This window comes from Solanum verrucosum, unplaced genomic scaffold (assembly GCF_900185275.1).
Source record: "Solanum verrucosum unplaced genomic scaffold, falcon-dt-bn FXZP01000196.1, whole genome shotgun sequence".
Lineage (NCBI taxonomy): Eukaryota > Viridiplantae > Streptophyta > Magnoliopsida > Solanales > Solanaceae > Solanum > Solanum verrucosum.
Window position 1 is genome coordinate 1,911,531 of NW_026020420.1, and position 17,033 is coordinate 1,928,563.

Sequence of the window (17,033 nt, forward strand, 5' to 3'; positions counted from 1 at the left end):
GTTGGTTAGGATTCGACTCCCCGCCTTGTAATCCCCTACCTATTTCCCCTTCCCCCTGCCTTAACAAAATAAGTAATATAGGCAACACATAGCTCAGGCAATAAAAGGAAGATATCAACGGCGGAAGAAACAACAAAATATAGAAGAAAATTTCAGCCTACTTTGCAATGACAAAAGTATGTAACAATTCTGTATATAACAATTCTGAAATGTATCTTATCATATTCAATCCAAATGTGAAATACTCAACCAAACGGCTTACATATGAGCATTTTAGGTAGGATATGCGACACTGGTTGTTGCAAGAAGGAAATGTAGACGCGGATGTACTTCTGGTTGGAGCTTTTTACAGATATTGTCTAATTCCAGCCATCTTCTCAATGTGTTGGACGCTGCACATCAGAATGCTAACTTCATCCATTCTCACACATACCCCAGAGCCGCTCTGTCATCTGTGTTGCAGGAGAAGAGTTTCATAGATGATCGGTTGAACACGAGGATTACTAAAAAGAAACGGATGTGGTAAAGCCTGAAATGATGATGAGTACGTTGTTTTACACTTAAAAGTAGCACAAGGCACTGAGGTGAATGATACTAAATTTAAGATTCTGATCCGACAAATACTTAAGGTTCTATGCTAAGAGATGCAAGTATTAAGAATCTGGATCCTAGGATCATAACACCTTGAAATCCACTTATTCCAGCAATCAGAATGACGGAGGCATTTTAAAAAGGTGGAGGACAGTACTTGCATCTTCAACAATAAGATCCTTCTTTTTGAGTTATAACAAAAGTTTTTTTTCATATAATTTGAAGCCCTATAGCACAAAACGTAATACTATAACATAATAACATGAAAATACTAGGCTGCCAAGACAAGTGCACATGTTTTTTAAAATTAAAGTAATGAAATTTCATCCAAAAGCATCAAGATGATGCAGAGCAGAAAAGACAAGTGCACTTGTGTTAGAATGACCATCGCAAAACTCCGGTTCCAGCTTTCAACTATCCAGGGCCAGCCCACTACCAAAATTACAGATGTTTAATGCACAAAAATAACCTAACAGAAACTGACATACGAAGCTCGTTCATCATGTTTCCTTACTGATCTCTAACATGAATATTCAGTGTTTTTTTTTTTTTTAAGACGTGTAGATTTCCCCATACTTGGACTTGGTGGTAATGAAAAAGTAGTCAATGTTTGGTGGAGTCTGAGTTAATACTTCATGTGATAGAAATTTTTAAGTAAACTAAAAAACGATGCAAACCTATACTTATCCCTAAAAATGTACAAATTGCAAAAAACGTATTAATTCGTCTAACATTCTTCTCGCTAGCTAGAATACCATAGACTATTTGCTAAGAATTTACAAGGTCAATTGGTCAAGATGGAACATTTTATAGGGGACCGGATGGAACATACAGAACAAGAAAGGAGAATCCATTAATATTCCATAAAATGCAGCACACACAAAACCCCTCACAGAAGTGTATTGAAAGATAGAAGCAATAAACCGGTCAATCTAAATGCCACCTACAAAAGTCGATGTAACCAGAGGACACATTCTGCTGCAGTTACGCTTTGCAGACCATAAGTGAATTACTAATAGAATAAACAAATGAAATTCAGTTTGATCAAATACGCTACCTAAGCTCTACTTGACAAATACTTTCAAGCATGACTAAAGTCAATATTTAAGGTATGTCAATCACCTAAACCTATAGTCTTCAAAGCTAGAATTTGATAACCATGAAATACACCTGAGTAATAAAGTCGACTAAAAAGAAGGCTACTAAATATACATTCACATACTGATATCAAAATGCATTACATTTAAGACAATATTAGCTTGAATAACTATGAATCATATTACAGGGGATCATGTTCAAGTAAGCTCAAAAGACATTACCTAGCGGCCCAGAGACGAGGGATAGGTCACCCCTCCTGCGCCAGATGAATCTTTTGCGGGTGTAGTTATTGTTGCCATTGCTGCTGACCCTCCTAAAGAAGGCTGCCACATTTGTGCACCCTGATAAGTCCCTAATCCCTGCAAAGCTGGGTCTGAACCATAACTAGCTATGACAACCGGACTAATGCCATTTATACCATAACCAGCACCAATCCCTCCAAACAACGGATTAAATCCTGGTGCAAGCAATGGATTAATTCCAAATCCCATGTTTTGCCCTATCAAAAGGGGCATACCATTCATACTCGCGCCACTCAATATCCCAGGAGTCACTCCAAAACCATAACTCATCTCATTCTGCTGCACACCTTGATTTGCATTACTACTACCAGCATTGTTCAAATTCTCCACAAATTTCTTGCAAAACAATTGGCACCCATCAAACGATTTCTGCGGTTCCTCCAACGCCTTATTAGCCCCTTCAACAGACTTATACACAAATATAGCAAACCCCTTAAACTTCCTACTAACACTATCAATCCCTGAAGGCCCTTCCTCAATTTCACCAAATTTCGCGAAAAAAGCCCGTAACTTTTCACTATCCACATCCTGCCCAACATTCCCAACATAAATTTTCCGGCCACCGGAATCTTGACCAGTCACAGCAGATCGCAAAGCAGCCAGCTGACAAGAAGTAGTACGATTCCCAATTATCTTCTGGGGCTCCTTTAAAGCTCTTTTTGCCCCGACCCGTGTTTCGAATACCACAAACCCGTAACCTTTAGCTCTTCCTGTAACCTTATCAGTAATCAGCTTACACTCTTCGATTTTTCCATAGGGTTTAAAGGCGTCGAGCAATTGGTCTGAAGTTGCATCATACCCGAGTCCATGAACGAAGATTTTCCGGTGGGTCGGGTCAGAATCGGCAAAAGATGTGACCCGAGAGAGAATTGATGGATTCTTTGAAGCTGCGGTTTTGAATTGCTGGATTATTTGATCTTTACTGAATGGTTCAAGAATTTTCCGAATAGTATCTCGCTTGGTCGCCTCATCTTCGCCGTCGGAGTCGGATTCTAGATCAGATTCGGATTTCTCTTCGGATTCAGATTCTTCGGGCTCTTCTTCATACTCTACTTCTTCTTCTTCTTCTTCTTCTTCTTCAGATGAAGATGGAGGTTGAAGTTTAGGTTTTTGCTCTTCAGGTTGGGGCCTTGAGGTTGAAGATGATGATTTTCGCTTAGTCCCCATTGAGGCAAACTGGAAGCTCAGCTCAGTACAGAGAAATTCTGAACCCTAGTTTCTTTTCTTCTAGGGTTTATGTAAGCATTGGTAAACACGGGTCGGTTTGGATGAGTTATCGGTTGAAACCAAAACCAAATTAATATAGTCGGTTTTTAAATTCTCAAAATCAAATCAAACTAAATATAATATACATTTATCGGTTTGGTTGTTTTCTATTTCGATTTAGTTTAGTTTGGTTATTCGACTATTAACCATACACAAAAATAAGAGAAACGAGAAAAAAGTCAGGACAACAATCCATTCAAAATGAAAAATAGTAAAAACGACCGATATTATAGAACTTTCGATCACTAAACCTATTTTGAGTAGAGCTTCAAAATTCACCATTTTTGCCTAGAAGGAAGAGATAATGATAATTCAAATTCCATGAAGAATTGTCACAGACACTCATATACATGAAAATAATAAGATAAATGTTCTCGTTTTGAGCGCTTTTGCTTTCATAAATAGATTAAAAATAAATTTTGATGAAAACATATGTTAGATCTTTTAAAAACTTTATACAAAAAATATATAATGTACGTATAATGATAACATTTATGTATATAATTTGTCGATTCGATTCGGTTATTTCTTCGATTTTCACGAGAAAAACCAAAATCAAATCAAATACTATTAGTTTTTTAAAATCTAAAATCAAACCAAGTCAAATCCAAATAAAATCGATTTATTAAATCAGTTTAATTTGATTTTGAATTTGGATCGATTTTTATCCAAATTGTGAACACCCCTATATATTAGTTATGTTAGTTTCTAAGTTGCAAACTGGGCGTCATATTAATTTTTTTATAGTTGAACAAAGCTATCAAACATTGTATAACTTATACATATAATAAATTAATACAAGAATAAGCTAAATCTTTACAAGCTAGCAAACGACCCAAGGGATATTTTCTAGGGGAAGGGATATATAAATTTATCTCACTAATATATCTTATGAAATTAGTTGTTCCATATGAAATAACTAATTGCATTATATTATTACAAATGATGGGATAATTTTGTATTTTATCTTGGAATTATTATTCCTTATCTACGTACTAGCGACCTCTTAGGGATAGTTTGGCTTAAATACAACTTATGTTAGGGAATAATTATATTGAAATTAGTTATTGTGATATAATTTTTACTGACTATTTAGTTTGTTCTATTGAAAATAACACACACTAACATAATTTCTAAGAGTAAGTTGTTTGTTGATAAAATCACCCTCCACCTTATTAAATAGAAAAAAAGTTTAAAGGACTGTATAGGTACTTTTATCATTATAAATGTTTTATCTCGAGATAACTAACCTAGATATTATTATTCTACCCTCTCACATAAATAACTTATTTCTGCACTAATTTTGATATAACTTATCCCAAAATTAATAATCAAACAAAAACAAGACAATATTATTCTTATTTTTTATCTCAAGGCTATTTATGTTTTGTTCAAAATACCAAATGGCTCGTCAGAGTTTGTTGGGTGGTAATTATGCAATTACGTTGATCTTTTAGAGCTTCGTGAAGAGAAATATATTCATAAATACCTATCGTATGAAGGTAAAAATTTATTCGCATCCGATGTTTACCAAGTTAATATAAAAATAAATACATGACATATGTTGCCAATAATTCATGGTTTAATTCCATGAAGGAAGAAAACATAGGATAAACTCAGGTGGGTCGGGCTCAACCTGACCCTCTTAAGGGATGGGCTCTTGGTCCAAATGTGTTGGACTATGTCTTACATGTTAAGCCCAATTGTGGGGATGAATTTTATACAAAAGATAAAAATAAGGAAAAACTACTATCTTATTAGGTACTAGATAATAGTGCCCGTGCTATACACGGGCCCAATAATATAAATGATATGTTTAGGGGCTAATAACGGAGTTTTTGAAGCGATTGTTTGCGTGGATAAATGAATAAGCTTTTTTTTATCACAAACCTTACTTTCTTTGACACTATTTAAGACATAATAAGACTACCCACATACAACATTGTTTGCGTGGATAAATGAATAAGCTTTTTTTTATCACAAACCTGTACTTTCTTTGACACTATTTAAGACATAATAAGACTACCCACATACAACATTTTTGAAATGTTTTATGTTGTCAATTATAATGATTTATAGTATTTTTATGATATATTCACTTCAAGAATCAGTAGAATTTTTTGTATTTTTTTCAAAACATATTTTATGTTGTCAATTATCATGATTTATAATATTTTTACGCAATTTTTAAAAATAAAAAACACAAAAAAAAATAAGACAAATAAATTAAAATGGACCCAATATATGTTATTTTTGTTGTCTCAATTTATGTGACACAAATAAAATTTGGAGAGTCATCCAAATTTTCATTTTTTTAAAAAAATGTTTTAAGTTATTAAGTATTGTGATTTATAATATTTTTATGTAACTTTCAAATAACCTATATTACTGGTCACTTTGTCCTAATTTATGCGATATGGATAAAATTACAAAATTAACCCTTTTAAAATGTCTTTTAGATATTTTAAGTTGTTAATTATTATTATTTATAATACTTTTTTGATAATTTTAAAATGATATGTGTTATTTTTTCTGTCCCAATATATGTGAGCCTCATAGAATTCTGAGAGTGAAACTATTTTATTATATAGCTTTTAAATATTTTAATTTGGTAATTATTGTAATTTTTAATGTTTTTTAAGTCATTTGTAAATGATATATGTTGCTTCCTTTGTCCCATTTTATATAGTATAAATAAAATTCCCAAAAGCAATCAATTTTTAATATATATTTTTAAATATTTTAAATTATTAATTATTGCGATTTATAATATTAAAAAAAAATTAAATAGAAAATGTACAAAGCTTGTATCAGCCTAAAAAATGACCACGATAATTCAAAGCCTATAGAAAGCAATAAGGTTGTACGTAATTTTAAATACTTAATATATATTACTCTGTTTGTCTCAATGTATGTAGCATAGATAAAATTTCAAGAGTCAATCAAATGTTGTTAATTGTTAAGATTTACAATACATTTTAAGTAGTTTTCAATAATTTCACATTAAATAATACATATTAGGCCAAAGTCATCTGTAGCCACTCAAAGTTGTCCTCATTATTCATTTAGACACCTCAACTACACCTAGTACCTATTGAACACCTCTACCACCCCAGATTTGAACCATCTAAGCATTTTTTTATCACTTTTCATAAACGGCCAAGGCGCGTGTATTTAAGCTCCCACGTGTATCCGACGTGTATAGAATAACCATTTAACAACTACCACGTGTATCCGACGTGTATTTGTAAATGTCTTAATTGGGGAAGATTCCTAAATCGTTAAAATTGACAGAACACTTCTCTCTCTCTCTTCGCGATTTTTTCCAAATTGAAGCTCTCCATCTTCGCGATTTCCTCCAGATTGAAGTTGGATTCGTCTTGTTTGTGTTACAATCTTGAAGATTTCCTTGTGTAAGTTAGGATTGTTAATGATTTTTACATGCTTTGTTAAATGAATTCCAAAAAGCTAGGGTTTTGTAAATATATAGGGTTTGTGATTTTTGCGAATATTCTGTCCCTTCTTTACTATTACCCAGAAAATATGCTTTAAAACTTTGTTTTTTAGTTGTTGTATGGGATATATGAGTATATTCCGTTATCTTAAGCTAGGGTTTGTTTGATATTTTGTAGGGCTAACAATTGACCATGGAGGAAAGCGTTATATTTACAAAGATTTACCACGGTGGAATCTTATCCGAGATATCTGTCCCTACTTATGTTGAAAACTGTGTGTCTGCACTCAGGTATATTATTAAGGACCACTTTTCCATTTTGGAACTACTATATTATACTAAAGAATTAGGGTATGAAACTGTTGGAGGGTTTTATGTGAAGGATTTATTGAATAAAAAATGGGTCCTAATTACAACTGACCAACATCTCCTACACCTAATTAAAGACTTAAAACATGAGGACACTTTTGAAGTATTTGTCTGTCATGTATTGGTGGTGAAGGTGTTGATGTTGACCTTGGTGAAGAGGGTGAGGCTGTTAACTTAGGTGGAGAAGGTGAGGCTGTTGACCTAAGTGGAGAAGGTGAGGCTGTTAACCTTGGTGGTGAGGGTGTTGATGTTAACATTGGTGAAGAGGGTGTGGATGATAACCTAGGTAGAGATGGTGTGGATGATAACCTAGGTGGAGAAGGTGAATCTGATTTCTTGAGTAGTGATTCAGATCTAGATATACCTTCAGAAGATGGTTCAGATATTGATGAGGAGTTGAGAGCTTTTAGACAAGAAAGAAGAAACAAAAAACAGAGAAAAAAGGCTACTAAATTCGAAGAAATACCAGTTGGAGAGGCTGGTGGTATAGATAGAGGCTTTGAAGATATTGGAAAAAATAAAACTGACAAATATGCAGGAAAATTAGGTAGAGATGAGGATTATATTGATAGCTCAGACTGTTGGAGTGATGATACTGATGAACAACTAGATGTGGATGCTGTTAGGGGAGTAGATATACCTACTAGAAGGAGAAGCAAAAAAGTTAGGTATGATGAAGATTGTGAAGTTTCAATATTTGAGCTTGGAATGGTCTTTGAGGGTGCAAATCAGTTCAGGAAAGCAGTGGCAGATTATGTTGTAGAGTACATGAGGCAGATAAAGTCAAGACCTAATGAAAAACATAGAGTGAGGGTGAAGTGCAAAAATGCTAACTGTAAGTGGTTGTTATATGCTTCCATTCACAGGGACTCAGGTGATTTCATTGTGAAGAACTATAATCCTGTTCACAAGTGTATTCCATTAAACAGGAACAAGTTGTGTAATTCAAAGTTAATTGCTAGAAAGTTTAAGGACAGAATTGTATCTCAACCATACATAAGGATTTGGGAAATTCAAGATTTGGTTAGAAAGACATTGGGTCTTTATGTTGGTAAGACTCTTTGTTACAGGGCTAAACAGAGGATTATGAAGGAAAACATGGGTGATTGGAAAGTGGAATTTGCCAGATTATGTAACTATGCAGATATGATCAAACAAACCAATCCTGGAAGCTCTTGTTGGGAAAAAATTGATAAGGAAACTGAACCAGGAAAGAACCTTTTTGTGTTATTTTATGTGTGCTTTCATGCATTTAAGCAAGGATGGTTGGAGGGGTGTAGGAATATAATTGGATTTGATGGTTGTTTTCTTAAGGGAGCTTGTAAAGGTGAGCTATTAGTTGCTGTTGGAAAGAATGGGAACAATCAAATGTATCCCATTGCCTGGGCAGTTGTGGATACAGAAACAAAACATAATTGGAGCTGGTTCATAAGGTATTTAATTGCTGATCTAAACTTGGGAACTGGTGAAGGTTTGACTGTAATGTCAGATATGCAAAAGGTATTGATTATACAATTTTTTATATTTTAGTTTTAATTTGATCTTTACTTCTTCAATTACTTATTTTGTACATATTTTTTGTTAGGGACTTATTCCTGTCTTGTCAGAGTTGTTACCAAATGCTGAGAAAAGGATGTGTGCCAGACATATATGGAGTAACTGGCATGTGAACTGGAAAGGAGAAGAAAGAAGGAAACAGTTTTAGAGATGCTCAAAGGCCTCCTTTGAAGTCAAGTTTGGAGAAGAAGTTCATGCAATATCCAAGCTAGGTAAGAAGGAAATAATAGAGGACTTGCTACATTATGATCCCAGAAATTGGTCTAGGGCCTTTTTCCAAACTCACTCCAAGTGTGATGTTGTAGAAAATAACATGTGTGAGACTTTCAATTCTTGGATCTTAGTTGCTAGACATAAATCAATTATTACCATGTTAGAGGATATTAGGCATAAAATGATGAACAGACATATAGACATGATCAAATTTGCTGAAACATGGATATCAGACATTGCACATATGGCAAGGGCAATACTAGAAAGAAACAAGGAGTATTCAAATAATTGTAATGTTCAATGGAATGGGTTGAATGGTTTTGAGATTAGTGAGGGGGAATATTCATTTGTTGTTGACTTGGAGAAGAAACATTGTGACTGTAGGTTATGGATGTTGAGAGGTATTCCTTGCCCTCATGCTATTTGTGCTTATTATTACTTGAATCAAGATCCTGATCAACATGTAGAGCACTGGTATAAGAAGGAAACATTTCTCAAGGCTTACATCCATTTTATCCAACCTATTCCCAATATGAGGATGTGGCCTAAAACTACAAATCCATCAATAGAGCCTCCAAAACCAAGAAAAATGCCAGGCAGACCTGGCAAGAAGAGAAGAAAGAGTAAGGACGAGCCAAAAAAATGGAGGAAACTTTCAAGAAAAAGAGTAAAGATGACATGTACCATATGCAAGAAAACTGGTCATAACACAGTTGTGTGTGCAAGAGTAAGTAATACTTCATATTCACATTTGTAAATTGCTTAAAAGTTTATATATATTATAATCATATATTTTATTTTGTGGTGACATAGTATACGAGGGGGAGCACTTCTCAACCTACAAGTCAACGAAATTCAAGCCAACAAAGTTATTCTCAAACAGGAGTAAGATTTGATTTACATATTCATTGGCATTAATTTTCATTGTATAAGTTATTCATATCTCCTTATTTTTGTTCAATAGGTTAGAACACAATCAAGTCAACAAAGTTCTGTTTGTGCTGATACCACTGTTGTGCCAAGAACTACTCAAACAACAGTAAGATTAGATTTAATAATTCATTTACATTTTCTAATTGATCTACAAGTTATTCATATATCCTTATTTATGCTATATAGTCTACAATGGGAGGTCCATCGCATTCTACTTTCAGAACCACATATGCAACTACACAATCAAGTCAACCAAGTTCTATTTGTGCTGACACAGAATCTGTGCCAAGACGTCCTCAAAATAGGGTTCAAGTTGGGACTGGAAGAGGATTGGGAAGAAAAAAAGTTAATGTAAGAGGGACCCCAATTGTTACTGAAAGTGATAGTTCTTCTAGTCAACTGCCACCTTTATCAGGTCACAAAAGACCGTACAATTCTGCCTCATTTGCTGCTGCTACTGGAGGTAACAGAAGGCCTGCAACTGGTTTTGGTGTTTACTCTAATCCTACAACTGGAGCCCAAGTATTTAATATATGTTTACTCTGTTTTGGTGTATATTCTGATAGTTATATTATGATCTTACCTTATCTTACACTTTCTTTCTTATATTACAGCCTGGTACATCAAGTGAGAAGATTCTACATGGGCCAACAAAATTGAAGAGTGTTTCACCAACCAATATAGACATTGGCTTTAAACCTCGTGGCCTAAAATGGAAGGGAAAAGATGCAGTCAGCACCTCACAGTTGCAACAAATGAAAGCAAACAGGAAAAACTAAAAGTAGTTCATTTAGAAAGTTGTTATGCTTTTGGCCCATGTTAAAAGGGTCTTCAACAAGCTACTTTTTAGTTTATTTTGAACACTCGTGTGATGTATTTTTGAACCATGCCTTTGTGTTAGCAAGTGTTGACACCCAATTTTGACCCTCCCCAAATAATTAATTTCCGAGCTTCTTAATTTTCAAGCGACTTAAAGTAATTGACTTTACAAAATTCAAAATATTTTTTCAAGATAGTTTTTAAATAGTTTTGTCACTTTTATAATTTTTAAATAATATATGTATATTTCTGAATTTTTATAAATATTCAAAAAAACCGTCTCAAAAGGTTTGGTTTAACGAAATATTTGGTTAGTTCGCTTAGTTATTTAATGGTTTATAATTTTGAGTTAATTAGTGTTTAATAAGATTTTATCTTTATATATAATCAAATTAATTATTTTATTTTCGTGAAGGGTAAGAAGCTCATTAATTAATCCATATTAATTCATCTTATTTAAATATTTTGGTCGAATTCTTCAATTAAATTCAAATCAGCTAAGTTTTTTACTTCAATCGGTGCTAATTCTAATTCTTTACCAATTTCTCCAACCCCTTTGCAAGACCGAATTTAGACCCCTTTTCTTATCTATTTGTTTGTCAATGGCCCATGTATGATTTCCCTTAATCGGCAGCCCACAACTCCCAATCCCATAACAATCCAGCATACCCGATCCAGCCCACCAAATGATCCCCAGACCCGGCCCATTTCTGTTAATCAAAAGAAACCCTGAAAATTCTCAGCCCCAACGTTAACATTAGCAGTACACAACAACCGAATGATGTCTTCATAGCGGAAAAACAGGGCAAGTTCACGGCGTGAACAGCAGCTCGAAACGACGACCAACAGCAGTTCAAACCACGTTAAACGACCACAGCAACACATGGCAAATCTGTGATTTTTTGTCGTCTTCTCCGCAACGTCCCTTTCCAATTCGTACCTGTAGCAGAGCACCAAGCAGCATCTCAGTCCTTGTAGCCACGAGATTACTCCACGTCGGCACTCAAGGAAGAGAGATCGATCGAGTCCATCCATCCTCCCCTTTCCTCTTCCGGCAATGGTCAAAATTTCAGAAAAGGGTGTCTCCCCTTTAATGGAAAAGATTTCGAATTTGAATTTGGGAATGGGCCTTGAACTCGAATTTTGGTACCCTTTTCCCCCATTTTTTCCGAACCCTAGCTTCCCTTCTATATAATTGCTTTTATTCATTGGAAAAAAAAAAAGAAGGGAAAAAAGGAGATTTTTCGGTTGGGAAAACATATATATTTTGGCTAAACACAGATATAGTTGGATAGAAAAAAGGATATAGAAAGTCGCAAATAGGGAGTCAAATTCGAAGGGAAGTATTCTCATAGATAGTATTTGAAAAGATTTGAGTTTTCTTGAGCTTTGTTTCTTCCTCCGCTCATCGTCTTTGGAACTCGCCGAAGTTCTCAAGTTCTCGTTTGGTGCGAAGGTATTTCCTGCTCGTTCCTGTCTCGGGTCGCTGCTCCAAAGAAGGTAAAAATTCTTTCTAGTCCTTATTCACTTCAATTCCTAAGTCTGATTGTTTTGCTTAAAGGCTGTTTCTTTTGGGATCTGTTCTTTTGTTGTTGGTGTAGTGCCCTTATAATGCTATCTTCAAATCTAGTGTATTATTCTGTTATGCCATTCTTGCTGTTACGAGAAGCATGCTTTATTATATGTCCGGTTTATTGAATATGTCACTGGTTTGCATTTTCCGTTTTGGTTCATTTTTACTTCTTTTTTTTTTAGCTTTATATAGTCTTGAATCTATGGACTCAATATTAAGAATAACCCAAAGAATATCGTATACGTATGAATTGGTAATATAAGTTAGTAGTTTCTATGGAAACAAGCATATAGATAAGTTAAACTATTGGTTCTCAATGTGTTTGGTGATTACTTGCGTCTCATAAGAAGCCATCCTCAGATTATTCAACTTTCTTTCATTTTTTTTTATAAAAAATAAAAATTAAATGAATAAACAAACTTTGTAAGCATGTTAGCACATTGACCGAATCAGTGGCATTATGCGATGGTTTTCTGTATAGACGAAATGGTCTCGTTCTTTGAAATGTCCTTGGTAAATTTTTGTGTTATATACGATTACTTAAAAAATCTTAGAGGTTATCTAAGAGCTTTGTTTACTGTGACAAGTGGGTGTTAAAATGTTTGGAAAATGATAAGTTGCTATGACTCTAAGGTTCTTTTCTTCGAATATCTTTTGTCTTAAGTTTTATGGTATCATTTGAATTTAATTTAATTACACGCTGTCCGGTGGGTTTCATTTTGAGAGTTGATTTCAATTTTTACATTCTTCAGTGCCACGGGATTCCGGAATCGTCTCTTGTTTCATAGTTAGTTTGATATTGAGAAAATTCCGCTATTTATTTGAAAAATATCATTTGCCGGTGATTTTAAAAATCTTAGCCTAAGCATGAGAATCTATTTGTCCCGATTACGGTGTGGCTCCCTCTGTTTGCATCTATTCATTTTTGATGTTTTAATCTTTGTTGGCCGCCTATGCATTTATGGAGGGGTATGACTATTAACTTGAGCCTCAGAAAAGGTTTGGTAGTGTTGTCCTTTTATTTTTTTTATCTTATTTTTTTTCTTTATTAACGTGCTTCATAATGTTAAAATATGAGGAAGATTAAATTATGCTTCATTATTTACCTATTCTATGTTGACAATGGATTATCTCTACAAATGCCTGCCTGTTGCACATTAAATACTTATCATATGCATGTAGTATTTGCTTATTTGCTAAAGTTGTACACTAGCATATTCACACAGTATTATTTGTTTTTAGCTAAAATAATAATAATAAATAATAATGTCCATTTTGCTTCTCTCAACTGGAGTGATGTTACTTTATCAATTGGCCTACTTGGTATTAATAGTGTTGATTGTTCCATTTATTTTGTTTATTCGAATATTGCGCTAAATCTTAAGAATCTATTCAACTCTAATGCCCTTTCTTTTGTCTTGTTTGTTTGCATGCGAAATCTGTCCGAGTTCACTGTGAACTCATCTTCCTTCTTTCATTTCGAGAGAGTCATAAAGGCTCAAATTCCTTTATCGAGTCAACCGGCTATAAAAAATCGACGAACAGGTCCCGAGGTTGAAAGAAGCGACAGATCAATAATTTGGAAAGATTGAGTCAAAGGCCCACCTTTCATTTTTTTTTTGTATTTTGTTATTTTGGGCCTAAGCCCTTGTCGTCTTATTATTATTTATGTTAGGAATTTAGGACAGGTGCAGGTGACTTAGATGGGCCAAAGGCCCCAAAGCGAAAATAGGCCCAAGTACTGGCCCAGGCGAACAGTAAACCAGACTTGGGCCTAAATTTCCTTCTTTACTTTATTATTTTACATCTGTTTGCTTGTCGATATCTATTGTTAGTCTTAAGGTTACTACGATTTAATTCCCCGAAAGATAATCATTCTAAACTGATCTTCTAAAAATTAACTAATTAAGTACTCGCTTCCCGTAATATTGAAACATACTCTATCAAATTGTTTAACTTAGATAATATTGCAATACTTCTCCTTGTCCCTTTTTTAAATGGTCTTAACTAAAAGGTTCAATTTTGCAAATCAAGTTAAGTTAAATTACTTTAGCCAAATAAGTTAGTTGTCGGATAACCGCATTAGCGGATATTCTAGGTGCTTTAAAAACCTTCCTAGAATATTAATAGGAACCTCGAACCCCCTTAATAGTTTTCAATAGATTTACTGTTTTAGTCTTTTGAAAACAATAGTTTTCTTGATTTTTCTTTAAAAATGAAGTTGCGACTCTAAACCAGTCAAAATAAATTTTCCAAATAAAACAGCAAGACTATGTATTTTTGAACCATGCAAGACAATGGTTGTTTATTACCTCTCAATGCATTTGTGTTATGTATTTTTCAACCATGACTTTGTGTTATGTTTTTTCCAGCCATGCTTTTGTGTTATTAGCTCAGTTTTTGAACAACAATTACACAGGGCAAGTCGATCCCAGAACTGATTTAAGAACACAGGGCAAGTTAGAACGCAGGGCAAGTTAACAAATAGAGGCAAGTTATAGGCAAGTTATAAAAGAGAAACTGATCAATTCACACTAGAAGTTACAAAAGAGACACTGATCAATTCACATTCAAACTTCCAATTTGATATAAAATATGAACTTAACAGACCAATTAAGTACAACACTAATTACGTGAAATAGCCTCCTAACTACTGCAAAACTAAACAATTAAGTACTACAATTTTGAACTACACAATATTAAAGAACCATTTTATAGTTAGCAGACAAAGAAAAACAATCACAACTCGGTTAAATTTGACATTTTCCCAATCCCTTTGGAGTTTAACTTCCTTGAGCTTCTTGTTCAATACCATCATCTTCTCTTCATTTTCATTCAATTGAAATTTCAAAGAATCCCTTTCTTCTTCAAGATCTTTCACTTTTCTCTTTAGTCGATCAATCGGATTATGACCATCTATGAATCTATTCATTAAGGATAATTCATCAACATTTTCAAGTGACGGATCAATCCATCTAAAATAGCCACATCCACCATTTTCCTACAAACCACATAATAGTAATAAATATACAAAAATGTTGATTTTTCAAATAATACAATAACAGTAGTCTTTGTTCAAATAACTACAAACCTTTGATGCTTTGCATCCGAAAAATCGACGACCTGGGTTCAATGGAGTCCTCGAAGTTTTCAGTCGACAATAATAACCACACTTACATACATCGACTTCCTCGATACTCACTGAACTTTGTGACATTTGATAAAACACAACTAATTTAGAAGAGAGAAACGTTGGATATTTAGAGGAAGAAGAGAGAATTGGGAATTAGGGTTCTAAAATGTATTTGGGGGAAGAAGAAAATTTTAATGTTAAAATATCCAAATTAACGTTGGATGTCTTAAATGCAGGGTAAAAAATGGGAGAAAAAACAATTCACGCGCCTGATTTGCGTGAATCACAAACGATTTGCCATGTAGGCAAAAAATGCTTAGATGGTTCAAATCTGGGGTGGTAAAGGTGTTCAATAGGTACTAGGTGTAGTTGAGGTGTCTAAATGAATAATGAGGACAACTTTGAGTGGCTACAGATGACTTTGGCCTACATATTACTACTTTTGTCTCATTTTATGTGACATTGATAGATTAATTTTAAGAATCAGTCAATTTCTTTTTGTGTGTTTTTTTAATAATTATTTTAAGTTGTCAATTATCACGATTTATTATATTTTATACATAATTTGTAACGATAGATTAATTTCAAGAATCAATAGAATTTTTTTATATGTATTTATTTTTGAAATATTCTATGTTGTCAATTATCATGATTTATAGTATTTTTACGATAGATTCACTTCAAGAATCGGTGGAATTTTTTGTATTTTTTTTCAAAACATATTTTATGTTATCAATTATCATGATTTATAGTATTTATACGCAATTTTTAAATATAAAAAACACACACACAAAAAAAGACAAATAAATTAAAATGGACCCAATATATGTTATTTTTGTTGTTTCAATTTATGTGACACAAATAAAATTTGGAGAGTCATCCAAATTTACATTTTTTTAAAAAAATGTTTTAAGTTATTAATTATTGTGATTAATGGTGTTAAATTGTCCAATAATATAAATTTTAAAGGTACAAACATAAAAGAAAACTGTACAACACTATCTAAGCACATGTAACACTTGTCATGTGCTAAGTAGTAGATATTCCCACTTATTATATATAGTAAAATAAAAATAATACATATTACTACTTTTGTCTCATTTTATGTGACATTGACAGATTAATTTTAAGAATCAGTCAATTTTTTTTTTTTGTGTTTTTTTAATAAATATTTTAAGTTGTCAATTATCACGATTTATTATATTTTATACATAATTTGTAACGATAGATTAATTTCAATAATCAATCAAATTTTTTTATATGTATTTATTTTTGAAATATTTTATGTTGTCAATTATCATGATTTATAGTATTTACGATAGATTCACGTGAAAAATCAGTGGAATTTTTTGTATTTTTTTCAAAACATATTTTATGTTGTCAATTATCATGATTTATAGTATTTATACGCAATTTTTAAATATAAAAAACACAAAAAAAAGACAAATAAATTAATATAGACCCAATATATGTTATTTTTGTTGTCTCAATTTATGTGACACAAATAAAATTTGGAGAGTCATCCAAATTTTCATATTTTTTTAAAAATGTTTTAAGTTATTAATTATTGTGATTAATGATGTTAAATTGTCCAATAATATAAATTTTAAAGGTACAACCATAAAAGAAGAATGTACAACACTATCTAAACACATGTAACACTTGTCATGTGCTAATTAGTAGATATTCCCACTTATTATATATAGTAATAGAAAAATATATATA

At 33.0% G+C, this 17,033-nt stretch overlaps 1 protein-coding gene and 1 long non-coding RNA gene across 3 annotated transcripts in view; both read right to left on the reverse strand.

Moving 5' to 3' along the window:
* LOC125840965 (uncharacterized) overlaps nt 1-17,033 on the reverse strand; it is a 229,332-nt gene that overhangs the window by 148,844 nt on the left and 63,455 nt on the right. The window lies entirely within an intron of this gene.
* On the reverse strand, nt 210-3,176 carry LOC125840939 (UBP1-associated protein 2B-like). Its single transcript, XM_049519921.1, has 2 exons — nt 1,911-3,176; nt 210-452 (listed from the first exon to the last, which is right to left on the reverse strand). The coding sequence occupies exon 1, from the start codon at nt 3,156-3,158 to the stop codon at nt 1,911-1,913; it is 1,248 nt and encodes a 415-aa protein (XP_049375878.1). The 5' UTR covers nt 3,159-3,176; the 3' UTR covers nt 210-452.

What these genes read in the sequence shown, in the direction of transcription:
- LOC125840939 (XM_049519921.1), bottom strand. Translation starts at nt 3,158, where the DNA reads ATGGGGACTAAGCGAAAATCATCATCTTCAACCTCAAGGCCCCAACCT.